The sequence below is a fragment of the Hippocampus bargibanti genome, linkage group LG02 (assembly GCF_051943395.1).
Source record: "Hippocampus bargibanti isolate YZ-2025 linkage group LG02, ASM5194339v1, whole genome shotgun sequence".
NCBI lineage: Eukaryota > Metazoa > Chordata > Actinopteri > Syngnathiformes > Syngnathidae > Hippocampus > Hippocampus bargibanti.
Window position 1 is genome coordinate 28,351,332 of NC_142735.1, and position 26,485 is coordinate 28,377,816.

The following is a 26,485-nucleotide window of genomic DNA, read 5'->3' on the forward strand; positions in this document are numbered from 1 at the left end:
TGTACAGCAATTCCGCCCACACGTCCGAAAGTTGAAGAACGAAGCTCTTCTGGATTTAATTTGCTGGTGTCGGTTCGGGAAAGGAACTGAAGCTTCACTGACCTGATATGAAAGATCCGGGCGGCATCTGACTGTAGTTGGCCCCGCCCATGAGGAGTGCACCAGGGGTGGCCGGGGTGAAAGGGGTGCCGTAATTCTGAGGGGTGGCGTACGGTCCGGGAGGGATGGGCTGCGATGAGAAGGAAAAGGAGGAATTAGGTTAGCAAGATGGCATTTATGGAAGAGGGGGGGCGGGTGTTAAAAGAAAAACAGCAGCAGTAATGGGGGGGATGGGAAGAACTTTATAAAGTGCTTAAAGATGGTAAGGAGAATCTGCTGAATAAGGGCTCGCGGATTGAAATAGCGCAGGTTGATGGGCTCAGTGTTTTTACTGGCCGCCCTCCATCGGTTTTTCCACTGGCAGCTCGCGCGAGTTGGAGCGTTTTGCTCTCGGGAGTAAAATGCAAAAGACTGACCGGGGGGGCGTGAGTCTCGGTGCCCTTGCTGGCCAGCCGGCTCAGGATGCTCCTCTCGGACATCTGCAACCGGGCGGCGATGGGCGGCACTCGGGACAAGGTGGCCGGCAGCCGGGTCACGTCGGCCTTCATGTCGCTCAGCAGTTCCTCCAGCTGGTTGAGCACTGCAAAGGAAAACAAGATGTGACTCCCGCTATTAACGTCTGACTGGTGGGATGAGCTCCCGGAGGGATTATCTGCTTGTTGTTTTGCTTGGACTACAATCATACAATTTGGATCATTTTCCATTCAACCATATTTGGATCCTGTGGAAAACATGTGTCAAAGTCAAGGCCCGGGGGCCAAATATGGCTCGCCACATCATTTTATTCGGCCCGTGAAAGCAAATCAAGCTTGTGAAGTGCCATTTTGCTTGTTAAAGTCCAAACCAAAATTTCAAATTGTTGTATGTAAACCTTAATAACAGTTATTATTTTTGAGTGAAAAATTGAAAAATAGTTATTCGTTAATTTTCTGTGCACTATATTTGTAATACGTCAGGGGATGAAACATTCTAATGGCTTCCCCAAATTCACAACGGCCCCTGAGAGCTCAAATGTGGCCCGCGGCAAAAAATGACTGACACCCCTGCTGTGTAATGATACCATTTGATACAAAGACTACAAATACGGAGTGATTCGCGTCTTTTTGAGAAGGTCTGGGAGGGAGGGGGGAAATATAAATGTCTTAACTGAATACCTGTAGGGCACAAGTGAATATTACTCAGCTACTAACCAACTTCCACTAACAGGAGCAGGCAACAAATGACTGTTTTCTAGCTAGCATACGCAGGTAGCTCCTATTTTAGTTCCAGACGTTCCCCTACTTACGAACATTCGAGTTATGAACAACGGTACATATGAACATTTTTGTAGTAACATATGTAGTATTATCTCCAGTTGTACATGTACATATCTTTATAGAGCATATATTTTATTAAATGTTTATTTTTCAGTACAAACCAATACAGGTTACTTATACAAGCCTGAAACATACAGTACAGTGGGGCCTCGGTTTACGAACACCTTGCCTTACGAAATTTTCGGTTTACATTAATTTTAGGAAAATTAAACCTTGGCATAACCACTACTTTTCGGGATACACATGGAGCGCCACCCCACCGCGGCTGGCGGAGTAATCTACGGCGGAAGAACACCAAAGCACACGACCGAACAGCGCCCCAGCCGGCCTACCTTTCCACACCCCCTTTATCTGAATGCACACGTCGATCGTCTTCAACAATACTTTTGCTGTTATCGGACCGAAAAAGACCCCACCACAGGCTCGTGTTCAGCCGAAGAAGACACAAAACAAAATTACAGTCGAGAAGAAGAAGGAGATCATTGAGAAACACGAACGAGCTGTGCGTTTGTTTGATTCAGCGGCTTAGCGGATATGCTAAGTCCACCATTGCTACCATACTTCACAACAAAGCTTTCACAAAGGCTTTATTTACTCGATGCTTTCACGTGACTAAAGGCTTGGCATGATGTTACCATTCAATCCTTGAAAGCAGCATGGAAGGATTTGTGGCCCGCATGCATCCTTGAGAGGGACTTGATTGATGATTTGATCCTCATGACTCTGTTGTTTTGGACGACATTGTTTCCATTGGACAGAACATGGGACTCAAAGTGGATGCAGATGACATCGAGGAGCTTGTTGCTGACCATAATGAGGTCCTCAACACATAGGATTTGATTTGCCTTCAAGAGGACAAGCAGAAGCAAGCCATTCAGGATTTCTCATCTGAGGGCGAGGAGGAGAAGATGGCTGCAGCATCAAGTGTGAGCATCAAGGCAATATTGGCTAAGTGGAATGATGTGCAGGCTTTTATTGAACAGTTCCATCCAGAAAAGACTGTGGCTATGAGAATCATCAACATGATGAATGATAATGCGATGCCTCAGTTTTGTAAGACCTTACAAGTCAAAAAGCAACAGGTGTCAGTTAAGAGCCATCAACGACCATCACACATGTAAATAAAGTGACTTTATTATTGAGTGAAGTGTATTTCTTTCAATACAATAAAATAGCACATTTATTATACATACAATAAGGTATATTGTGTGTAGTTTTAAGGTTTATTTAGTTGAAAATTCTATTTTATGGAGGCCTGGGAACTGATTATTCTCATTTTAATGGTTTCCGATGGGAAATTAATTTTTGAGATACACACTTTTAAACAGCTGCCTCTTGATGATACTAGTGCAGCGTGTTTGACCGGAAAGCAATTCCTTGTGTGTTCAACATACTTGGCAATAAAGATGATTCTGATTCTGATTTTCGCCATACACACTCTGTCTGGGAACCATTTAAGTTCGTAAGCCAAGGCCCCACTGTTCTTATATCCTTAAAGGACAACCGACATCACTTTTTTGTTTCCTAACTGACATCAGAAAAATGTTTTATAGCATCTAAAATACCCAAAACACGCAGTATGATATTTTTAGTCAAATGCAAAACACCAATAAAAATGACTTAAAATGTCCAAGTTCTGCAAAAAATTGAGCTGCGAAATGGGCATTTTCAGAAAGTCCCGCCCCCAGTTCGTGACGTCATGCCAAGACGTCTTGCCTTGCTCGAGAATCAAAACAATGGCTTCAGATTCAGAGAATATGCTTTTTTGTTACCCATCCAGTTATGAATATGATTCAAATAGTTCTGAAGAGTAAAGCACACATGTTTGCAATTGATTAAAGTAGTCCTTCCGTGTCATTTTGAGGCATCTGGACTGCAATGTAGAGTCCCAGAAAAGAGGCAGAAAATGGCGACTAAGCTCCACAGGCTGATAAATTCCTTATATGGAGCTTGGTCGCCCTCTTCTGGCTCTTTTTGGTGCAACATGAGGTTTTCAGACCAAACAAGCACAGCAAAATACATTGACGTGATGGAAGGACTGCTGCAATGTGTCTTTTTTTCGGTCAGGGGGCGGTCCTTTCGTAACGTCACGTACATACTCGTCACCAACTCAAAAACAAGACTTCCTGAATATTCAGAGCGAGTCATAAAACGTAAAATATAGCTATATGCGGTGGAATCTTAAATAAAAATACGCTCAGTAGAAGTCATTTGAAGCCATTTTACAAATTATGGACACAACTTGTCCGGAGACGTCGGTTGTCCTTTAAATATACTTAAATATATATATATATATATATATATATATATATATATATATATATATATATATATATATATATATATATATATACAAGCCTGAAATATACATTCCATACAAAATATAGAACTGAACGAATTCACCTTACGAACGCACGTTCGGAACGCATCTCGTTCTTAAGTTGGGGAGTATCTATACCTATTAAAATATCAGGGTACCGCTTTCAGTCCAAGTGAAGTGACAGAATTGTATTTTTTTATTATTATTTTTTTGGGGGGGGGTTGATTTTTGCGGGAGGGAACTTTCCTAATAGTTCCTAGCCACTGACCTTTGTGCAGGACGGCGTTAGCCGGCTTGTTGCCCGCCAGGGACTCCTTGCTGAGGTGCTGGTGTGCCTCAGCCAAGCATTCTACCTCGGCAAAGCGGGCGTTAAGTGCCATGGCGGGGTGGCTGGGGTCCTGCGTCATATTCAGGTAGGCGGCGCGCCGCAGCTGCTCCTCGATGACCAGAGCCTGCTCCAGCAGCTGGGGGTGAACGTGTGTCAGTCTTTAAATCTAAAGTTCTGCTTGATGTGTTTTGATGAAAAGGTTTCTTCTGCCGTCACCTGTACTTCTTCGAAGGTGTCGGACGTTTCGCTTCTTATCCAAGAAACTTCGTCAGCAAACTCTTTGATACTCTTGAACAAGTTTCTTGGATAAGAAGCGAAACGTCGGACACCTTGAAAGAAGTACAGATGACGGCTGAAGAAACCTTTTCATCGATGGAACAATCCTGTACGACTGTGAGCTTACACAGACGCTTGATGTGTTTGTTAAAATAACTAAACAAATAAATACATAAACAATACACAAATAAGCAAACAAATAAATAAATATAAAATATATAAAAACAAAAACAATAAAAACATAAACAATGAATAATTAATAAAATAAAAATAAACCAATTATAACAAGAACAATTATAATCAAAAATAAAATACAATAAAAGCAGGGGAAAAAGAATGTTTTCCCTACTTTTTGGTCCAAAACTGTTGCTTTTGTTGAACCCAAGACATGTTCTAATGCTGATTACGTCTGATCAGAAGGGCATCAAAAATATTTTGGGGCGAAAAAAGGAAGTCTAAATTTTCTCAAGCTAGGTTTAGTATTTACATTGTCAGAGAAGAAAATTGTGTGGCTTTTTAAAGATAAATGAAATTGCTCGAATATGTTTTGGATCGAAATATGCTGAAAATCCTGGAAAATGTGACCTTTTATTTTTCAGGCATTATTTTGAGTGATGAGTAAATGGGCGATAGTTGCGGTTAAATGAGGATGTTTGACGATCTGAAACATGTGAGGCAGTCAAAAACAGGATGAGAAATGCTGCAGTAAGCACTCTGCCGGGGCCAAGATGTGGGCGTTGGGGCATTTTGTCAGGTGATTGATGACAGACAAAGTGCTCAGCATGGAGTGGAGGGCGTTGCCAAGAACTAGATCTGTCTTTTTGTATTTTACAGACAGCGAAGCCCCGTTTTATTGCCGTGGATATGTTCCAGGCCTGCCCGCTACAGGTGAAATCCACCATATCTAGGGACAATCATATTTTTTTGTTCGTTACACTCATAACAGAAATGCTTTGAAGTTTAAAACATATTTAAAGTTGAAACACATTGAGAATATTACTCTAAAACATTTCCACCATGTATAGTTATGTTATTAATATGTAGATTATGTCATAATGCGGTAATATAAATGATTCCCGCTTTTGAACCGTTATAGAATAATTATTTGATGTTGTCTTACCTTGAAGCGCCGAGCCAGGAACTTGTTCTTCATCTCCAGGAAGTTGCCTTTGTTAGCCTGCGACTTGAAGGGCTCGTTGATGATGGCGAACGGCAGATCATTCTGGATGTCCTGCCACCGAGCGTAGCCGTGGCTTGGTGTCGAGGTCAAGGACGGTTGCTCAAAAGATCAGTCAAAAATGATGGAGAAAATAAATTTTTCTTTCTTCAAACACACACACACAAAACAAAAATCACTTTGTGCCGATCTGGAATTTTCCAATGCGCCAAATTTATGGCGGATATCGCTGGCTTCTGGGTAATGGAGTTTATGAAACACAAGCGTGGGCGGTGTTATAAAGGGAATATTTATGTCATGAATATGCAATCCTGACTCGCAAAACAGCAAGGACAACATGTGCTTAATGTTTTATTTTGCTGTTAAAAACAAGCACGGCTGGGGGTCGAGGGGGACTTGATGGGAGCTGGCTCACTCCACTGTTAAGGATACATGACGATTCCCGCCAGCAGCCAGAAATCGTGCCGTCGGTGCCAGATTTCGCTCATCTTCCCGGAGGAGATAGCCGCCCGCTCCTCATTCTGCCAAAGAGTGTGCAGCTCTGCGGGGGAGAGGGAAATATATCAGCTCTCCTGTTTTATTTAGTTCATGTATTATTTATATTTTATCTAAATCCAGCCTGCCGACCAAGGTAATCCCTTTGCTACTTTCCTTGGATTCATCCTGGCTAACTTTCCTTTATAAGAATTACCCGAGTGGGAGTATGCACTTAATGCATTGCAACAGATAGTTGTACTGCAACTTTGCTAGCAAGTAAAAATGGGTGTACCACAAGGATTAATCTTATTTAGGGCGACAATATAAACATGGTCTCCATCTAACATTGTTAAAGTATCTGTCTGTCTGTCTATCTGTCTGTCTCTCCGTCTTTCTGTTTGTCTCTCTCTCATCTATCTCCGTCTGTCTCTTCGTCTGTCTCTCCATATCTCTCTCTCTCTCGCTCCCTCTCTCTATATACACATATATTTTTCTTGTTTCAAATTAACACACAGTGACTGACCAGTGAAACCGCCGTCAGCAATGTTAAACATGAAGCGAGGCCGCTCAGCGGGCAGTTTGCCATTCCCTTTGGGCAGCTCCGCCTTCGCTTCTCGGACTTCTCTTCCAGGCTCCATTTCAACTTTCGTCTCCTCTGTTCATGACAACCGGTAGACGTCAGGTAATGTTTGGGGGCAGGGCAAAATCCCTGTCCCGGAAGATTTGATTGACAGATGTTTGATTGACCTTTCTTGGTTTCAACGGCCTCCTTGGAGTCTGCTACTTCTGTCTGCTCTGTTTCTTTTTGCTGCTCCTCAGCTGATTTTTCACCACCCAAGAGAGGAGGAGCTTAAGTTTTTTTGGAAGAAGCACAAAAATGTGAACAAGTGGGGATTAGTTCCATCCCACTAAATAAATAAATGCCAAGAGGTTAATTCATGGATAATGAACCTGGACTAAGTGAGATATTGCCACACCTTCTTTTTCTTCTTGCATCTGTCCATCCTGATTGGTTGTTACTTTGTCTGGCAAATCCCTCTCCTGTGGTGAGGGGGTGATTGGTTCATCCTCCCCCTCCTCCTCACGCGATCGATTGCTGCCACCATCTTTGCCATCAGCGTCTTTGCCTTCGCCGTCTTTTCCCTCCGTTTTCAAACGGGGAGGAGACATGTTCAGTGCAAGGTGAGGCTGAAACGATGGAAGCCTTAATGAACTTTTGTAATCAAGGACCAGCTTGTAAGACATCATACTCAAGTAAAACAAAATAAAAAATTAAGATCACACGAATACATCGGAAAATAATTTAAACTAAAATCCGTTGTTTAAAAGAAATTAATAAAATAATGCATTAAAATCTGCACATTTAATATACCTAAAATTGATATACAACTAAACTGTAAAGGATTTCAAAAATAAAAATAAAAAATGAAAGAGGCAAAAAAAACCTTACAGAAGTTTCAACACAATTTAAAGAGTGTGTCAAAGCCGTTTATCTTTAAAATTTCCTTCAGGGCCCACCTCTTTGTTTCCCTCTTTGCTGTCATTTTTCTCCTTCTCAGACTGGGCTTCGCCATTCTCCTTGTTCTCCAGCTCACCCTCCTCCTTCTTGTTCTTTTCGGGCTTCTCTGTTGGCGCGGGCGTCGCTTTTTTTTTTTTTTACAGTAACGAAATGTCGTGAGATCACTGGTCATCTGGAGAGTCCGTGTATATTCATGAATGCCGCTTACCTGGCTTGGAGGTGCACGGCGTGTTGTTGTAGCTGGCATCGGGTGTGGGCGTTGCGGTCTTGGGAGTAGGGGATGACGCCCTGGAGGAGGATTTGTCCAAGGTGACATCGGGCTTGAGTTCCGGGATACTCCAGCGCCCGTTGATGTGCTCAAATTCCTGGATCTGATAGTAAAACACATCACAGTTATGTCCAAAAAAAAAAAAATCGGGGGATTCTCAACATTTGTTAGCTTAATGCTAACATGGAATGTGAAATGCCATTGATGGGCTAATGGAACTAGCATTTCCATTGGATTCATTATAATGTAAATCTTGAACGAGCGCATGAAAGCCAGCCACCTTCTTCTTGACGAGCGACATGACGCCGATGCGCGTGAGAACCGGCTGGCGACAAAGGCCCTCCCTGGGGACGCCGTCGGCGAATGTCTCCGCACCGTCGGCCACCGGCTCGCACAAGTGACGCATGAAGAGCGACACGTACGCTCTGGAGGAGACAAGGCCGAGGTTGACATTGACGTCTCTGTCTTTTTTTTGCGTCCCTCATTGGACTTACTTGAATTCCTTCTCAGTCTTGCCTCTGAGGTCTCTGACCAGCCACTGAGAGGAGAAGGCATCTTGAGACGGCATCCCCCAGCGCATCACAGCATTCAGGAAAGCCTTCCGCTGCCGTGTATTGAAGCCAAGAACCTAGCCACAGGAAAAAAATTGCCACACGTGAACCCTGGTGTCTTCTCGTGCCGCTTTTGTTCACAAATATAGAAAGCATTCTGTTGATAAATATCATTTATTCATTTTGGCTGTGCACATTTGATTGCGCGTATACCTGTATCTCATGATACATTCAGGTAGTATTTTTAGACATTTAGAAGCAAAGCAGGTGGACAGACCTCGAGGTTGCCTCCCACCCTGGCCAGAAGAGGAGGGAGCGGTTTGTCCTTCTCGTTCCTCAAGTGGCGACGGGAATGTCTTCGGCCTGCAGGGAACCGACGGGGTTAAAAAACAAGACCGCAGTAACGATGAGAAGGTTTCTTCAGCCGTCATCTGTACTTTTTGAAGGTGTCGGACGTTTCACCTCCTATCCAAGAGCCTTCGTCAGCGAACTAAAGTCTGACTGGTCGTATCGGCCCTATTTATATAACCCTTATCCCTTATTAGGGATATATAAATAGGATATTTGGATAGGAGGCGAAACGTCCGACACCTTCAAAAAGTACAGATGACGGCTGAAGAAACCTTCTCATCGATGGACCACTCCTGGACAACTGAGAGCTTACACAGACGTAAGACCGCAGTAACAAAACTACTCTTCGCAAAGGCACGGTTTCAATCTGGTATTGCATGCTCGCCTTTCAAAATGATTTTCACGCGATGATGAAAACGTTGAGCTCCTTGGCGAGAGAAGGAAAGGAGAATGTGATTTTTTTTACTCCCCCCACCCCCTTTTCACTCGGAGATGGCCGTCTCGAGCGCGCTTTGTGTTTTTTGGCAAAGGGATTTGCGTAAGTGTGCCAGGCAACTTGATCTGCAAAATAAAAACCTGGTATATTGTGAAGCTATTTGCAGCCAATAGGGAGCAATCTCCTCCATGAATAGTGCATTGACAGCCCACCCCCTCCTCAACAAAAAAAACACTGATTGATTGAATTGAAATATTTTATTTATTTTAAACTATGTGTGTCACATTAAGTACAAAACCAATTCAAAATGTTCTTAACATCCCCCCTGCACCCTATTTTCGTGAGATAGCAGCAATTCCCACAACAGACACGTTCCATCACCACATTTACAATGTCAAGGGAACAAATTGCGATCGAGACGCCTTCCACGATATCAGAACTACTTTCAAGGTTTTGATGCCATCTTGTGGAATACGAGAGAATTAAAATATCCACAAAACAAAAAAAAATTAAATAGTTTTAACTGAATGAGGTTTTCAAAAAACGCCTTTGGGAAAAAACGTTTAATTTGCTATTTGTTAGCTAGCTTTTTTGGTGGTTGTTTTCACTTGAGTTAAGCTTCAATTAATGTAGAATAGTTGGTAGGTCAGCTTGCAACATTGATGCAGTAGCTTTTCCTACAATCATAAATCCGATAAAATGAAATGCTCTTTTAACCTGTGGGAGTCATTTGGTCCACTATATCATTTATATGTGTTCCGCGAAAGCAAATCAAACACGGCAACTTCAAATTATGTTTGATAAAATATGTTACAAAAATGTCAAATTCACATACTGTATGTATCAAACAAAAGAGACATTGTTCGCATTTTCCAAACACCTTGCTACAGCAACTTAAAGGAAAGTTGAATTAACTGTTATTCTTGACATGTATATTTAATTTCATTCATAATGACCCTCCAGGTGAAACAAAAATTGTGTGCACTAAAAAACACCCCTGGTACATCCATGAGCTAAGACTTAGCCCATGGGTGTACCTTTGCATGATATATTAGCATGTCTTGCCGATCAAAAAAGGACACTGAGACCACTCTCTCGAGGAAATTAAAACCTGTGTGTGAAATATAAACACGGTCATGTCTATGTGCACAGAAAACACTATTTTTATGGCTTGATTTTTATGGCTGTCGCTGTCGTGGAAGTGGATTTCTTGCGTCTGTGCATATGTGCATGCGTGTGCCTGCCTGTCTGCTGTCCGCCAATGGCTGCTTGTGTCTAAGGGTGCCTCCCCTCCGAAAGATAATTGTCATTGGTGGGAAGTTGGCGTGAGAAATATGGGCGTAATTTCAATGTTTAATCTCTTGAATGTTCATATTTTGATATGATAAGAACATACAACCCACCCAGACAGTCAACAATAGCTATGCTAGCATTAAGCTATCGTACTTGAATTCAATTTGGACATATACACAACGCATACTTTGGATATTATTTGGGAAAGCACAGGTTTCAAAGTCAAGGCCCCGGGGCCAAATCTGGCCCACCGCATCATTTTATTTGGCCCGCGAAAGCAAATCCACCTTGTGAAATTCCATGATGCTTGCTAAAGTCCCAACCAAAATTTCAAATTGTCCCATGTAAACCACAATAACAGTCTTTGTTTTTGACTTCAAATTTGAAAACTAGTTATTCATTAATTTGTTGTGCACTCTATGTGTAATATGTGGAGTGAATTAAACATCCGAATGGCTTCCCCAAATTCATAACGGCCCCTGAGAGGAAACCGTAACAAGGTGGCCCGCGACAAACAAATGACTTTGAACCTTGATTTGTAGGGACTACCCATGATATGAGCGTTTTAATAGAATGAATTATGTTCAAAGCATTTAAAGCATATTAAATATGGGACTGAAAGATACCATAAGTGAATTTTTAATTGTAGGTCAATTTGTGACTTGCCTTCCGGACGGTCGTCAAAGTCCTCGTCCTCCTCCTCAGACCCCACGGAGTACTCAGACTGGTTGTCGGAAATGTCGGCATGCCACTCTGAAATGGCAAATGTGATGCGCAAGGCTACAGGAGATGTAAAAAAACGAGTAATCACCCCCCCAGCAGAAATATGCACTTACCTTGATCTTCCTGCGCAGCGTCATTGTAGTTGACCGGCTTGCGATTCCTCTTGCCTTTGCCCAGTTTGCTGGCCAGATCCTCCTGCTGCTGCTCATAGTGGTGGCGCAACAGCTTCTCCCAGTAGTCGGGATCCACGTTCTCCTCCTGCTTGATGATCTCTCGCTCGATCTCGTCGATCTGGAGCACCAAAAGTCGGTTTAAATTACAGAGCATGTTGGGAATTCTCCATTGGATCTGATTAGGTTCTCAACTTTTTGATGTTTTTTAAACTCAAGTTTTCAGCTGGCAACCAATTTTTCCTTTCGTTTGAAATGTTTGAAACTGCTTTGATTTCATTCAGTTCTGTAATGTTAGCTTTGGATTTGTTTAAAATTTGAGTTATCTGTCGAACGGAAAAGGTCACTATGAGGATTGTGAGGTAAATACTGATGAGACGACAAAATAACAAAATGTTAACAATGTTATGCTCGCATGCGCACACACACAGACAGAATCGATAAACCGCAATACACAAAAAAAACTGTCAAATTTTTGGTGATAAAATACATATATGGCTACACAAGGAGATGCTCACAACTCCAGTCATTATAGCTGTTCTGCAGATGATAAAGAATATATTCCAGCGAGGTTATCTTACCAGGTGCGTTCTTCCATATCGTGTGTTGTTGAAGGATGGCACTGTGAGATTTGATGTATTTTGTTATTTGCAAAATGATGTGATTTGGGTCAATACATTTTCAGATCCACAGTTATAGGGAGTACAAAGGAGGCTACAGAAGGAATATGTGTGCTCCATTAACAAGCTTTTTGACCTCCCCATCTGGCTAATGGGTCCAAGTTCCATGCTGAACTACAGATGTTTCCTCACAAGGAGCGGATGAAAGCAGCGGCCGTCAATATATTTATACAGCTCCAATGAGAAATGGGAACGTGAGTTATCGCCGCGGTTATCTGCAGCGCTATTTCGCTCCTCTCGACTCATTATTTCACTGCTTTTTGGCATAAACCAAGATGAATGTCGCAGAGCTGCCAAATCTCCCCCCCCCCTTTTTTTTCCAGCAGGAGTCCAAAAAAGGTAAGGTGGAAATGAAATAGAGAACAAACAAAAGAAAGAAAACCCGAACCCCTGAAAAACTGTACCTTGTCCTCCTCTCGGACCATGTACTGGGCCACTTTGAAGGAGCTGAGGTACTCATTCATGTTCTGGACATCCGAATCGTCTGTGGCGTCCTGACTTCGGTCAAGCAGCCTCTCAATGGCCCTGCTGTCGTAGTGGATCACGTTGCCCTCGTCCTCAGTTTTATCCAACGAGGAATTCTTCATTCCTGTCAGGGACCAGGGAAAGGGTCAAAGTTCGACACATAAGGGCATTTTCATTCTGTGGATGCAGAAACTTTTTTTCCTTTTCCCCAAAAAAGAATTGCAATGTATCTTTGATTTTGGAAATGAAATGAACCTCAATAGTGGTAAAATAAGGCGGCCCAGTAGTCGAGTGGTTGCCGACCAAGGAGCTGGTTGTGAGTTCTAGACCCGGTCCGGCTTCCCCCTGTGGAGTTTGCATGTTCTCTCCAGGCCCGCATGGGGTTTCTCCAGTTTCTCAGTTTTTTTCTGGTTTCCTCCCATATTCCAAAACATCCATTACAGGCTGATTGAACACTCAAAATTGGCCCTTGGTGTGAGTGTGAGAGCGAAGGGTTGTTTGTCTCTGTGTGCCCTTCTGGCAACCAATTCAGGGTGTCCCCACCTAGTTCCCGAAAATTCGGACTACTTTTTTTGCAATATCATTCTGTGAAAATTGAGTATTTAACGTTTCCTTGAGAGTTTTGAAAGGCGCTTAGAAATTAAATGTATTATTATTATTTCTCTTAAAAACACAAAACAAAAATGTGATAATAATAATAATAAAAAATAATAATAATAATAATAATAAAATAATAAAATGCCTTTTTCACAAATTAAATTTTGTAACACTGCAATTTTTTCTAGAAATCCTAACTTAAAACAATATAGTACCCTATAGTAGAGTTAAAGTAACTTTGCAACATTTTGCAAGTTTCTGTAATATTTTGACAATTTCGCTTTAGAAAATAAATAAAAACACAAATAAATAAATAAAAAGAAACAAATAAAGACAAATAAATAAAATAAAAGCCATGGTGAGTCAACCTGCGACCTCCTGCCTAATCACCCTCACATCACTGACTCATGCTCTGTTTGGTCACCTTCTCCTTCATCTTTGAAAAGCTCCTCGGTTCCAAACTTGAGGATGTCGTCCAGTTCCTGCTTGGTCATGGAGCCGGCTTTGGAGCCCAGGCCGGGCCGGACCACCAGGTGGGTCAGCATCATCTTCCTCTTGGCCACTTGGGTGATGCGCTCCTCCACACTGGCTCGCGTCACAAAGCGGTAGATCATCACCTTGTTGGCTTGCCCGATGCGGTGAGCCCGACTGAAGGCCTGAAGGACGGAGCAAAATGCTTCTGAGATCATCTCGAAGGTGTTGTCGAATGGTTTGCAGGGGTGCGGCTTACCTGAATGTCATTGTGGGGGTTCCAGTCGGAATCGAAGATGACAACGGTGTCGGCCGTGGCCAAGTTAATGCCCAAACCACCCGCCCGAGTGGAGAGCAGGAAACAAAACTGACAAGCGCCGGGAGCTTCCCATAGAAAAGCATAGTTCCAAAGAACATTAGCAATGTACTGAAAAAAAGGATATTTTGTAAAGACAAAAAAATTGTGGTTTTAATTCTGTGAAAAATAAGCAATTATCCAATAGGATTTTTTTAAGGGTGAGAGAAAAGTAGCCCAGTAAAATTACACTTGGACAATTAGACCTTAGTTTTATTGAAAGAACACATTTTTTTTCATCAGATTCCTAGAGATCTAAAACACCGTTTTGTGGCTACTTTTCATGGGAAAAATGCAATTTAACTCTCGTAAAATTAACAGAGGCGCCACTAAGAGTTTATTCTTTTTTTTTTTAACGAATTTTCTACAATTTTTTTTGTTTATTACTGAGATTAACAGTTGTATAATGTTGAAAATCTCCAACCTGATGATTGTATGAAAAAAAAAAGTTTTTGTATGATGACGATTTTATCCGGAAACAATGAAATTCGCTCTCATAAGATTTTTCACACCAAGAAATGTCTGTTATTCAGTGATTTTTATCTTTAAAAAAAACTTGACTCTTTTTTTTCTCCCAGTAAGACTTCAACAGGAATTCTTTTTTTATTAATTGCAGATTTTTATCAATTTTGAATGAGTCAAATATTGTCCGATTTTTTTTTTTTTGAATGGCTTGGGCCCTAAACATGAGGATATTACAAAAATAAGACTTCATTTTTTTTAAAATAAACTAAATACAGTAAAGTCTCGTTATATCGATATCGGATATATCGATAGTCCTTGTTATATCGATATTTATTTCTGTGCGCGCACGGAGAAAATTACATGCAAACAGGGTCGGATATATCGATAGTCCCGGTTATATCGATATTTGTTCGGACTCCCTTGAATATCGATATAACGAGACTTTACTGTAAATACATTCATGAAAATCTTCTTTTCCTTTCGGTTTTTCCCTTCTCGGGGTTGCCACAGCGAATCAATGTCACCCATTTTCAGAGGTTTGATAAATTAATGAAAATAAATACATTAATTAAAAAAAATAAAGAAAGAAAGACATATAAATAAATAAATACATTCTATGATTTTAATTGAACTAAATGTTTCTTTTAATTGCTTTTATTCGACAGAAAAACACCTCATGGAATTCTCCTAACACAAAAAATATAAACTCACCGTTGAAGCGGTCGATGGCTTCTTGCCGAAGCGCTCCGGTGATCCCGCCGTCGATCCTTTCATACTTATAACCTTCGTAATCCAGGAAGTCTTCCAGCAAGTCCAACATTTTGGTCATCTGCAAAGAGGCAAGCGTCACCAAAACCTCCTCAGATGGAAAGAGTCATGACGATTTACCTGTGAGAAAACCAGCACCCGGTGTCCCTGCTGCTTGAGTTTCCGCAGCATCTTTTGCAGCAGGGTCAGTTTCCCAGACGCCTTTGCGAGGGCAGAGCCTTCGTAAGCGCCATTGGGCGTTTTCTGGGCCTCCTGCAATGAAAGGAGCATTTGACACTAAATGTTTTTTTTTTCTTTTTTTAGGCGGCGGTCACAAAAACAAGAGGACTTTTCCCACCATGGAAGCGACGGGGAAGAGGTAGGGATGATTGCAGCACTTCTTCAGGTCCATCATGATGTTCAGCAGGGAGACTTGATTTCCGCCGCCTTTGGAGTTCAGAGCCTCAAAGTTCTTGGTTAAAATCAGCTTGTAGTACTTTCTGTGTTTGAACACACACACACACACACACACACACACACACACACACACACACACACACACACACACACACACGCACGCACACGCACACACACACACACACACACACACACACACACACACACACACACAAACAAATAAATAAATAAATAAACACACAAATGAATAAACAAACAAAATAAATGTAGAAAAAATAAACAAACAAGTAAATACATAAATAAACACAAATAGATAAATAACAAACAAATTGAAAACAAACAAACAAACAATTCTCAGTATGTACTGACATACTAAAAAAATCATTTTCCGAAGATTTGAGACATTTATCTCGGGAACGGGTAACGGCAAATAATTCTCGAAAGGATAATAGTGAACGCATATTTACGGTGACTTTCTTTTTGGAAAAACACAACTTCAAGCATTGGACTTTGCTCCTCCAAGAGAATTAGGAGCAGCACAATGTCTATTGAACGGCATCATGGCGGACAAACTGTTCAATTCCTGATGTTGTTTAATTATGTTATGAGTGAATTATGTTCTAAAAAAGCAATTAGAATATTTTTTTAAATGCTGGATCAGATTATTGGTTATTGGCGATTCAACAAACACAACATAAATAAATAAGTAAATAAATAGATAAATAAATAAATAAATAAATAACCTGAATAAACAAAATGGATGAACAAAGAACATAAATAGGAAACTAAATCAACAGACAAATAAATAAATGAACACATGAGAGAACACATAAATACATGCATAAATAAATAAACATATAGATGGGGGGTAGGTTAGATGAGATTTCTTAAGAGTTTGTTACTTCTGCATGGGGCTGAGTTCCACCCGCACGATGAGCTCGGTCTTGGAGGGCATGTTCTTGAAGACGTCAGCCTTGAGGCGCCGCAACATGTGAGGCCCCAGCAGGTCGTGCAGTTTCTTGATCTGATCCTCTTTAGAGATGTCGGCAAACTCCTCCAGGAAGCCGTCCAAGTTGCTGCATTCACAGAAGAGGACTTCATTCACGTGTCCATCGCTTATTTTTACTCAAGGGAATACAATTTGGGAGTCAAGGAAAACAAATTTCTAGATAAAATCCGATGTAATTCTCGTCATTATACACGGCCACTTTTTCTGTGAAATATCTTATTTTGGTCAGAATGGATCTTTTCTAAAATAAATACAGAAATTATATATGTTTGTGTGTATGTTTATATTATATATATATTATTATATTATATTGTGTATGTTTATTTTCCCTGAATATTATGACGTCATTTCATTTTTTCTTCAACAAAATAAGACAACTTTGTATCAACACTTAAAAATAATACTACAAAATATTATCTGAAAAAAATCCTCATAATAATACTACTTGTTTTTAATTCAGAGTATTCACACTTAATTCTTTTTATAGAATTTTAATATTTTTTGGGGAAAAAAATCTATGTTATTAATTCATTTCACTCATGTTGTAAAAATATAGCAATGTATTCGCCAAAAATGCAAATTACAACTTAATTTTCAGAACACGCTCGGGGGATTTTGGGCAAAAAAATAAAAATAAAAATTATAGAAAAAAAATTAACGGGATAACATAAAAAATCTAAAAATACAAATTAACTCAGTGTTGCAGAAAAAGTTAACTCAACTCTCAATTGAGATTTTACTCTTCGAATAGTGAGATTTATTTTTCAAAATAATCCCATTTATTCTCAACGATTTATTCTTAACCTACAATACGTAGACAACATGAAATAGAACAACGCAAGTCATTCTGTACGTGTGCATGCATGCGTCCTACTTGAAGCGGTTGGGCGTGAGGAAATTGAGCAGATGGAAAAGCTCTTCCAGGTTGTTCTGTAGCGGCGTTCCCGTCAGTAGCAGCTTGTGGTCAATCTTGTAGTCGTTCAGACGCCGAAAAAACTGCAAAACAATTGCGTTTTTTAAAGAAATCTCGGCCACCGGAGGGTGCACAAGAAGAGCTCAGGACCATCATGATGCGCCAGCTCCGTCCACCAAAAAGTGAGGTTACCATCGTCAAATAAATCGTGAACGTGTTGTTTGAAAGAACTAATGGCATATTCAACAGAAAGAAAGTTCAATTTTTGCAACAACAAATGGTGTTGTTTTTTATGGGGTTTTCACTTTGAATTGGGACTTCATTATCATAATACAATAGTTTTATCTGAGAAGGAAAAATATGACTATTCGCATAACATTACAGAATTTAGCCACCAAAACCTTACATTAAAATCATAGTAGCAGTTGATTTTTGTTCTGAATGATGGTCCTAAAACAAATGGATGTCAAAGAAGCAATTCATTTTCATCTGACTGAAGCTTTTTCTCTCAGACTTCTATCACAAATGAATATTGTGAGTTTCTGACAGGGAAATACTTTTATTTTTGTATAAATATTACTTTTCATAAAAATCTGGGGAAAAAAATCTACCAGAAAATAGAAGTGAATTTTTTTTTTTCTTTCTTCTTTCTTCAAAAAAAAAAAAAGCAATTTCAATGTCACAATATGTCAAAAAAAGGACTTAGCAGTCGGACTGTTACAACTTTTTTCATGTTTATTTATTTATTTGTTTTATTTGTTTCTTTATTTATTTACCAATTTTTATCCATGTATTCATCTATTCATTCATTTATTCATCTATTTATTTATGAATTTATGTAATACTGTAATGATGTCATGATGGAATTATTTATTTATTTATTCATTTAATTTGGGGGAGTGCAAATTCATCATTTGGTTAGTCTTCAAGCCAAAACAATAATCATAAAAAAATTAATAAAATAAAAATATTTCCACCTTCTTGGAAAAAATGAACTATGTCGAGTTGTGTTGAGGGCCTTCATTTAGCTCAAATTGCAGTCATCTTGTGGCATACACTAGTAATATAAACCTTTTTATTCTTGTGGGGTCATTTTCTATTCACGATGGAGTTCAACTGCGTTTCTTTTTCTCCTCAAAAATACAAGGGACACATGACGGTTACGTAGAATTGGCGTTGCCGGGGGCGCGCGTACCTTGGACTGATTATTTTTAAGGCGGTGAGCCTCGTCCACCACCAGGCAGGCCCAGTCGATGGACTTGAGCGCCGTCTGGTCGATGGTCACCAGCTCGTAAGAGGTTAGAAGTACGTGGAACTTTATCGGCGCGTCTCTCTGAGCCGGAAAAAAAACAAAAACAAAAAAACATCAACATTTGCGCATGCGATTGGCGCGTATCCGCGACGCTGCATCTCACCCTCATCTTAAAAGGCTTCTTCCCAGCCTTGGCGAGCGAGTCATCGAAGGAGAACTCGTTTTCGCGGATGATGGCTCGGCTGTCCTTGTCGCCCGTGTACGTGACCACGTAGAAGTCGGGCGCCCACATCTCAAACTCACGCTCCCAGTTGATGATGGTGGACAGCGGGGCGCTGACCAGGAAGGGACCCTTGGTGTGACCCTGGAACATACAGAGAAAAAAAAACCTTCATAATTCCATTTTTTTCTGAAACAAAAGATAACTTTGTATTTTAAAATGTTTGCACATGGAAAAAGATAATCATGGAAAAATGTCAGTCTTGTATCCTGAAAGCACTTTGGAACAACCTGTGTCACCAAAATGCTGTCCATCAAGGGTGTCAAATTCATTTTTTTGCTGCGGGGAACATTGTTACATACTGAACGCACAACAAACAAATGACTGTTATTGTGTTTTACTTGAGACAATTTGAAATTTTGGTTTGGACTTCAGCAAGCAACATGGAATTTCACGTTTTATTTGTTGTTGCGGGCTGAATAAAATGATGTGGCGGGCCAGATTTGGCCTCCGGGCCTTGATTTTGACACCTGTGCTGTACATGGAGCAAAAATAATCCATGCAACAACAAACAATAAAAAATGAAATGAACAGGGTGGTATTTCCGGTCTGGTCCTACCACCCCCTTAAAGGACAACTGACGTCTCCGGACAAGTTGTGTCCATAATTTGTAAAATGGCTTCAAATGATTTCGACTGAGCGTATTTTACAAAGATTCCACCGCATATAGCTATATTTTACGTTTTAAGGCTCGCTCTGAATATTCAGGAAGTCTTGTTTTTGAGTTGGTGACGAGTATGTACGTGACGTCACGAAAGGACCGCCCCCTGACCGAAAAAAAGACACATTGTGGCAGTCCTTCCATCACGTCAATGTATTTTGCTGTACATGTTTGGTCTGAGAACCGTGTTGCACCCAAAAGCCGCCAGAAGAGGGCATCCAAGCTCCATATAAGGAATTTATCAGCCTGTGGAAGCGGAGGTGGCCACTGGAGGTCGCCATTTTGTGCCTCTGTTTTTTTGGGTGAGAGATTTTCCCCCAATGTTGCCTCAAAATAGCACATATAATTCGTTAATCGATTGCAAACATGTATGCTTTCCTCTTCAGAACTATTTGAATCATATTCATAACTGGATGTGTAACAAGAAATCATATTCTCCGAATCTGAAGCCATTGTTTTGATTCACAAGCGATGCAAGACGTCTTGGTGTGACGTCACGAACTGGGGGCGGGACTTTCTGAAAATGCCCAATTCGCAGCTCAATTTTTTTGGGGTAGATTTTGGACACTTGAAGTCATTTTTATTGGTGTTTTGCATTTGACTAAAAATATCCTACTGCGTGTTTTGGGTATTTTAGATGCTATAAAACGTTTTTCTGATGTCAGTTAAAAAACAAAAAAGTGACGTCGGTTGTCCTTTAATCACCACCACCAATCACACCCTTACCCCATACCAGTCAACCTTGGCTAATATTATAAAGCCCCTTATAAATGATTACAATTCCCGTATAAAAGTTGTAGTATGCCGCACATTATTTGAAATGATGAAAAAAACATTACTGACAAGAGGAAATGCAGACAGCTTACTGCGCATGCGCACGTTATGCTTTAAGCAATCCTACCGTACGCAGCGATAAAAAATATATACGATTGAGGATGACTTTTGCTAGTTTGCTGTGACAATAGTAGCGATAAGCGGCAGTATTGTCATTGGTGACCAGCAGTTGAGACCAACTGGATTTGATCCAAAATTGTCTTTGGAAGATCGGTTCACAATTTTTTTTTCCGTATAAAAGTTGTAGTACTCCACACATTATTTGGAATGCTAAAAAAACTTGTAAAATACGGGGAAAACATATAAGTTGACAGGTATGTTACCCTTCCCCTCTATGAGGATTTTTTTTTTTGTTTTTTTGTTGGCGATGGCCAACTAGCCCTGGGCTAAATTTTGATACGCTCAAAAAAATAAAAAAGCCCAGTACCTCTTTAAAGAGCGAGTAGAGAAAGACGATGGTCTGGATGGTCTTGCCCAGACCCATCTCGTCCGCCAGAATGGTGTCGGTGCCTTGAGCCCAGGAAAAGCGAAGCCAGTTGAGACCCTCCATCTGGTACAAGTGCAACGTGCCCCCCGTCGACGTCACAAAGTCGGGCTGATCCTCGTATTTTATCGTCGGCTATGAAAAGGATGACGAGATTTTAAAAGCAGGCACAATGACGGTTACCCCCCCCCCCACACACACACACACACACTGAGACGGCGCGGCGAGCTCACGTCAGTGACGGGTGAAGCGGGAGAAGGCTCGTCGTCGCCATCCTGACTCTTGCTTCGTATCCGCCGGGGTTTATCGGGGTCTTCCTTTGTGGTGGCGTCCCTAGAAAATGCTTCCGTGAGCTGGACCGCATTAGCGAAAGGAGTCGAAGGGCGTACCTGTGTCTCCAGTAGTTGGCCTTGTAGATGACAAAGTCGGGGATATCCATTTGGTCTTGTTCCCAGGTGCACTGATCATAGGTCAGGTCTCTCCACTTGACCAGGTAATGGTACATCCCCTTTTTGTCCACACTGGTACGCAGCGCAACATAAAATAAGGTATGCAAAGCGCAACTTGGAGACAATACTATATAACATGTATACTATTTTACCGGCCTGACATGCACATGGTTGACAACACTCCTAGCCGACAAATTATGCCCCGCAAAATGGATGATGAACTCCGCTTGAAACCTTTTGAAGCCAAAGTCCAGTTCTTGGGACTCGGGGAATACTCATATTTGAACACTGGTGCTCATTTTGAAAAACGGTAGGACCGATGTATCGCTAAAAGAAAGACGCGACAGTAGAAGCAGTGAAATGCGGATGTATGAAGGGAAGAGAAGACAAAAATGAGAAAAGGGGAGAGTTGGAAGAGGAAAAGAAGAAGAAAGAAAGTAGGGAAAGGAGCAAGGAAGGAAAGAAAACATGAAGGAAGGAAGGCGTGGGTTAAAGAGGAGAAAAGGAAGCGAGGAAGGAAGGAACGAAGGCAGGCAGTAAGTAAGTAAGTAGGGAAGTAAGTAAGTAAGTAAGTAAGTAAGTAGGGAAGGAAGGAAGGAAGGAAGGAAGGAAGGAAGGAAGGAAGGAAGGAAGGAAGGAAGGAAGGAAGGAAGGAAGGAAGGAAGGAAGGAAGGAATGAATGGAGGGATGGGGGACACAGAAACAAGAAGGGAAGAACGTAGGAAAGGAACAAAGGAAATGGGACCAAGGGAAGGCGGGAAGGATGGAAAAAAATATCTTTATACACTTTACCTGTGGTTGATGATGCGATGGATCATCATCCACTCGGCTTTGATGCCGTACTTGTAGTACTTGTCTTCCATGAGGGCGTATTCCGGGTCTTTGGCGCGCCGCTTGTCACTTTTACTGGCCGCGCTCTCGTCCTCGCCGCTGGAGCCATAGTCCAAAGCGGGCGGCTCGTCCATGTCCGTCTTCCTCTGGTAGTTCCGGTACATCACCGAGTGGAAAATCTCCAACTGGAAAGGTGGCCACATTTTTTATGCCAATCTTTGTGTTGCTTTTGGGGTTTCTCGATTTTGGATTTGTGGCAAAAAGAATCACAACGGGTAATTATTTTTGGGGGGTTTCACCTGAAGCTCAGTGATCCAAGTGCAGTGCCAGTAGGACTGTCCCACCAGCTTGACGAAGAACTCACGCTCGGCCCGGCCTTTCATGGGGGGTGGCGGTGGGGGCGGCTGGTCGGTCGTCACATCCGTAGCGGGCGGCGCGTCCGTTTGTGGGGCGGGAACCGGAGGAGGAGGCTCGCCCCACCGCCAGTGGAGAATCTTTTGCACGCGTCCTTTAATGGGCGGGCACTAAAGGTGAAACAACGAGAGGGGATGAAGGAAAAATGTGGAGACGGAAAAGACAAGAAGGGACAATTTATTTGAATTTCATGCTAAATGTTTTTTGTTTTGATTTGTTTTTCTCTGCTCCTGAAGTCCAAAAGACATCTTGCCGATGTGGACGTAGAGGTAATTGGTGTGCAATCTTTTGACACTTAAGACATTTCAAGCGGGAGGACGGAAAAGAAGAAAGACAAAAGGGAAAACGTATTTCGATGAAAGAGGCTGCAAAGTCAAGCACACACACACAAAAAATGTTGCTTGTGAGAAGTCGTAAAAACTGAAAAATGGTTTTATCTGAAAGTGGAAGGGTAACAAATGCCTGCCAGGCGTTATTTTGGCGCCATCACAGTAAGCGGGCGAAGTGGGCAGCGTGTCAGAGGAACTAACCGTGCATCGTGGACACAACCATTCTCCGTTGGGGATCTCTGGCAGTGGAGGGTTTAGACAGTGGATGTGGTAGGACGAGGTGCAGGTGTCACAGCACAACAGTTCACCTCCGTCTTTACACACCCGACAGAACTCCATGTGGTCGTCATCGTCGTCGTCCTCCTCCTCCTCGACCCCCACCCTGACCTGCGACATGGTCCTCTCTTCCACATCCTCCTCAAAGTCCTCAAAATATTCCTCTTTTGCTTCCCACTGGATTCCTTCTTTTTCCTTTTTTGGGAAGGGGGACAGAAGGAGAAGGTGGTCAACATTAAAGTCTCAAAATTAGCGGGCGATTCATCCAACATACAATATTTACCTTATTCCAAAACCAGCTCTTTTTTTTAAATCGACACACACACACACACACACACACACACACACACACACACACACACACACACACACACACACACACACACACACACACACACACACACACACACACACATAGACGTGTACATACTGTAAAAATAAATAAATAAATAAATAAATAAATAAATAAATAAATAAAGAGCTGGTTGACATAATGCAGGGAATGAAGTGAAGACAGAAAGAGAAATGGAGTTGGGGTTATCTTAAAAGAGGAGTTTGTTAGGAATGTCTTAGAAATAAAAAGAGTATCAGATAGAACGATGAGTCTGAAGCTAGAAATTGAAGGCGTGATGTTCAATGTTGTTTGTGGGTATGCCCCACAAGGAGGATGTGAGCTGGCGGAGAGGAGAAATTTTGGTAGGACTTTGATGAAGTCATACAGAACATCCCGAGAAGTGAGAGGGTTGTAATTGGTGGAGACTTCAATGGACATGTTGGCGCAGGAAACAAAGATGATGAGGAGGTGATGGGCAGGTTTGGACTCCAGATGAGGAACGCTGAAGGACAGATGGTGACAGAGAATGGAAATGGCTATTGTGAATACTTTCTTTCAGAAGAGACAGGAACATAGGGTGATCTATAAGAATGGAGGCAGAAGTACACAGGTAGACTACATTTTGTGTCAACGGCGCCATCTAAAGGAAATCAGTGACTGCAAAGTAGTGGTTGGTGAGAGTGTAGCCAGACAGCATAGGTTGGTGGTGTGTAGGATGACGCTGGCAGTGAGGAAGATGAAGAAACCAAAGGCTGAAGTGAGGACAAAATGGTGGAAGTTGAAAAAGGAAGAGTGTTGCATGACATTTAGGAAGGAGGTAAGACAAGCACTGGGTGGGCAAGAGGTCCTTCCAGATGACTGGCGAACTACAGCGAACATAATCAGAGACACGGGTCGGAAAGTACTTGGTGTGTCGAGTGGGAGAAAGGTAGATAAGGAGACTTGGTGGTGGAATGGGGAGTGCAGGAGTGTATACAGAGAAAGAGGTTAGCAAAGAAGAAGTGGGACACTGAGAGGACGGACGAGAGTAGACAGCAGTACAAGGAGATGCAGCGTACGGTAAAAGTAAAGGTGGCAAAGACCAAACAAGAGGTCTATGATGACTTGTATGCTCGGCTGGACAGCAATGAAGGCGAGACTGATCTTTATTAAGGATTAAGGATAGAGATGGCAATGTATTAAGGGGTGCCAGTAGTGTGATGGCAAGATGGAAAGAGTACTTTGAAGAATTGATGAATGAGGAAAATGAGAAGGAACAAAGAGTAGAAGATGTGACTGTTGTGGACCAAGACGTAGCAAACATTAGCAAGGATGAAGTGAGGAGGGCGCTGAAGAGGATGAAGGGGGGAAAGGCACTCGGGCCTGATGATTTACCAATCGAGGTATGGAAATGTCTTGGAGAGGTGGCGGTGGTGTTCCTGACTGGGTTATTCAACAAGATCGTAGATGGTGAACAGATGCCTGAAGAATGGAGACAAAGTGTACTCGTGCCCATTTTTAAGAACAAAGGAGATGTGCAGAGTTGTACTAACTACAGAGGAATCAAGTTGATGAGCCATACAATGAAACTCTGGGAAAGAGTAGTTGAAGCTAAACTAACAGCAGAAGTGAACATTTGTGAGCAGCAGTATGGCTTCATGCCAAAAAAGAGTACGACAGATGCAGTGTTTACTTTAAGAATGCTGATAGAGAAGTACAGAGAAGGTCAGAAGGAATTGCATTGTGTCTTTGTAGATCTGGAGAAAGCGTATGACAGGGTGCCCAAAGAAGAGCTGTGGTATTGCATGAGGAAGACTGGGGTGGCAGAAAAGTATGTCAGAGCGGTGCAAGACATGTATCATGACTGTAAGACAGTTGTGAGGTGTGCTGTCGGTGTGACTGAGGAATTCAAGGTGGAGGTGGGACTCCACCAGGGGTCAGCTCTGAGCCCCTTCTTATTTGCTATGGTGATGGACAGGCTGACAGACGATGTTAGACAAGAATCTCCTTGGACCATGATGTTTGCAGATGACATTGTGATCTGTAGCGAGAACAGGGAACAGGTGGCGGAGAAACTAGAGATGTGGAGATATGAAAGGAAAGGAATGAAGATCAGTCGCAGCAAGACGGAATATATGTGTGTGAAGGATGAAAGGAAAAGTGTATAAAACAGTGGTGGGACCAGCCATGATGTTTGGACTGGAGACAGTGCCACTGAAGAAAAGACAGGAAGCAGAGCTGGAGGTAGCAGAGCTGAAGATGTTGAGGGTTTTTTTTTTTGGGAGTGACCAGGTTGGATAGGATCAGGAATGAGTACATTAGAGGGACAACTCATATTAGAGGCTTTGGAGAGAATGTCAGAGAAGCCAGACTGAGATGGTTTGGACATGTCCACAGGAGAGAGAGTGACTATATCGGGAGAAGGATGCTGAATCTTGAACTGCCAGGCAGGAGACCGAAGAGGAGGTTTATGGATTTGGTCAAAGAGGACATGAAGGTAGCTGGTGTGAGAGAAGAGGATGCACAAAACCGGGAAAGATGGAGGACAATGATTCACTGTGGCGACCTCTGAAGGGAAAAGCCGAAAGGAAAAGAAGAAGAAGACACAAATACACATACACACGTACGCCGCACACAGGTTGATGAACCGAATATGCATGCTCCGACAAATTCGTTGCTTCCCAGCAATTTTTTTTGTCCCCCTAGGATCAGGTCCTTGTGCAAAGTCGCGAGACTCACGCAGTGAGGGCAGCTCCACTTGCCCTCGGGAGCCTTTTCCAGCTCGGGCTCCAAACACACCAGGTGGTACGCTCGCGGGCACGTGTCACAGAGGATGATCTCGCCGCCCTGCTGGCACACCTCGCAGTAGTCCTGGTGATCCGTCTCGTAGCCGTCGCCCTCCTCCTCACCCGCGACTGGAAAAGTGAGGCAAATGAAAG

The 26,485-nt window shown here is 42.0% G+C and overlaps 1 protein-coding gene across 19 annotated transcripts in view; it reads right to left on the minus strand.

Annotated features, from left to right (window-relative positions):
- Positions 1 to 26,485, minus strand: part of chd3 (chromodomain helicase DNA binding protein 3) — a 54,602-nt gene that overhangs the window by 24,142 nt on the left and 3,975 nt on the right. For 18 of the 19 annotated variants that reach the window (XR_016114282.1, XR_016114283.1, XR_016114280.1 and 15 more), the window contains 32 exons: positions 26,286 to 26,461; positions 23,159 to 23,428; positions 22,514 to 22,738; positions 22,176 to 22,399; positions 21,324 to 21,455; positions 21,168 to 21,267; positions 20,878 to 21,069; positions 18,839 to 19,039; positions 18,619 to 18,756; positions 17,385 to 17,506; positions 16,404 to 16,577; positions 15,443 to 15,584; positions 15,226 to 15,357; positions 15,049 to 15,166; positions 13,777 to 13,901; positions 13,471 to 13,702; positions 12,389 to 12,573; positions 11,248 to 11,425; positions 11,078 to 11,164; positions 8,609 to 8,694; positions 8,275 to 8,408; positions 8,061 to 8,205; positions 7,721 to 7,883; positions 7,512 to 7,636; positions 6,971 to 7,181; positions 6,741 to 6,842; positions 6,517 to 6,648; positions 5,949 to 6,057; positions 5,460 to 5,592; positions 4,004 to 4,199; positions 516 to 679; positions 103 to 229 (listed from right to left, as the gene is read on the minus strand). Coding sequence is in view for 13 of the 19 variants with exons in the window: in XM_088990727.1 (XP_088846853.1) it covers positions 103 to 229; positions 516 to 679; positions 4,004 to 4,199; positions 5,460 to 5,592; positions 5,949 to 6,057; positions 6,517 to 6,648; positions 6,741 to 6,842; positions 6,971 to 7,181; positions 7,512 to 7,636; positions 7,721 to 7,883; positions 8,061 to 8,205; positions 8,275 to 8,408; positions 8,609 to 8,694; positions 11,078 to 11,164; positions 11,248 to 11,425; positions 12,389 to 12,573; positions 13,471 to 13,702; positions 13,777 to 13,901; positions 15,049 to 15,166; positions 15,226 to 15,357; positions 15,443 to 15,584; positions 16,404 to 16,577; positions 17,385 to 17,506; positions 18,619 to 18,756; positions 18,839 to 19,039; positions 20,878 to 21,069; positions 21,168 to 21,267; positions 21,324 to 21,455; positions 22,176 to 22,399; positions 22,514 to 22,738; positions 23,159 to 23,428; positions 26,286 to 26,461 (4,980 nt within the window). In the remaining 6 variants the exon portion in view is untranslated. The remainder of the gene's footprint in view (positions 1 to 102; positions 230 to 515; positions 680 to 4,003; positions 4,200 to 5,459; positions 5,593 to 5,948; positions 6,058 to 6,516; positions 6,649 to 6,740; positions 6,843 to 6,970; positions 7,182 to 7,511; positions 7,637 to 7,720; positions 7,884 to 8,060; positions 8,206 to 8,274; positions 8,409 to 8,608; positions 8,695 to 11,077; positions 11,165 to 11,247; positions 11,426 to 12,388; positions 12,574 to 13,470; positions 13,703 to 13,776; positions 13,902 to 15,048; positions 15,167 to 15,225; positions 15,358 to 15,442; positions 15,585 to 16,403; positions 16,578 to 17,384; positions 17,507 to 18,618; positions 18,757 to 18,838; positions 19,040 to 20,877; positions 21,070 to 21,167; positions 21,268 to 21,323; positions 21,456 to 22,175; positions 22,400 to 22,513; positions 22,739 to 23,158; positions 23,429 to 26,285; positions 26,462 to 26,485) is intronic. The other variant, XM_088990737.1, reaches the window with a different exon arrangement.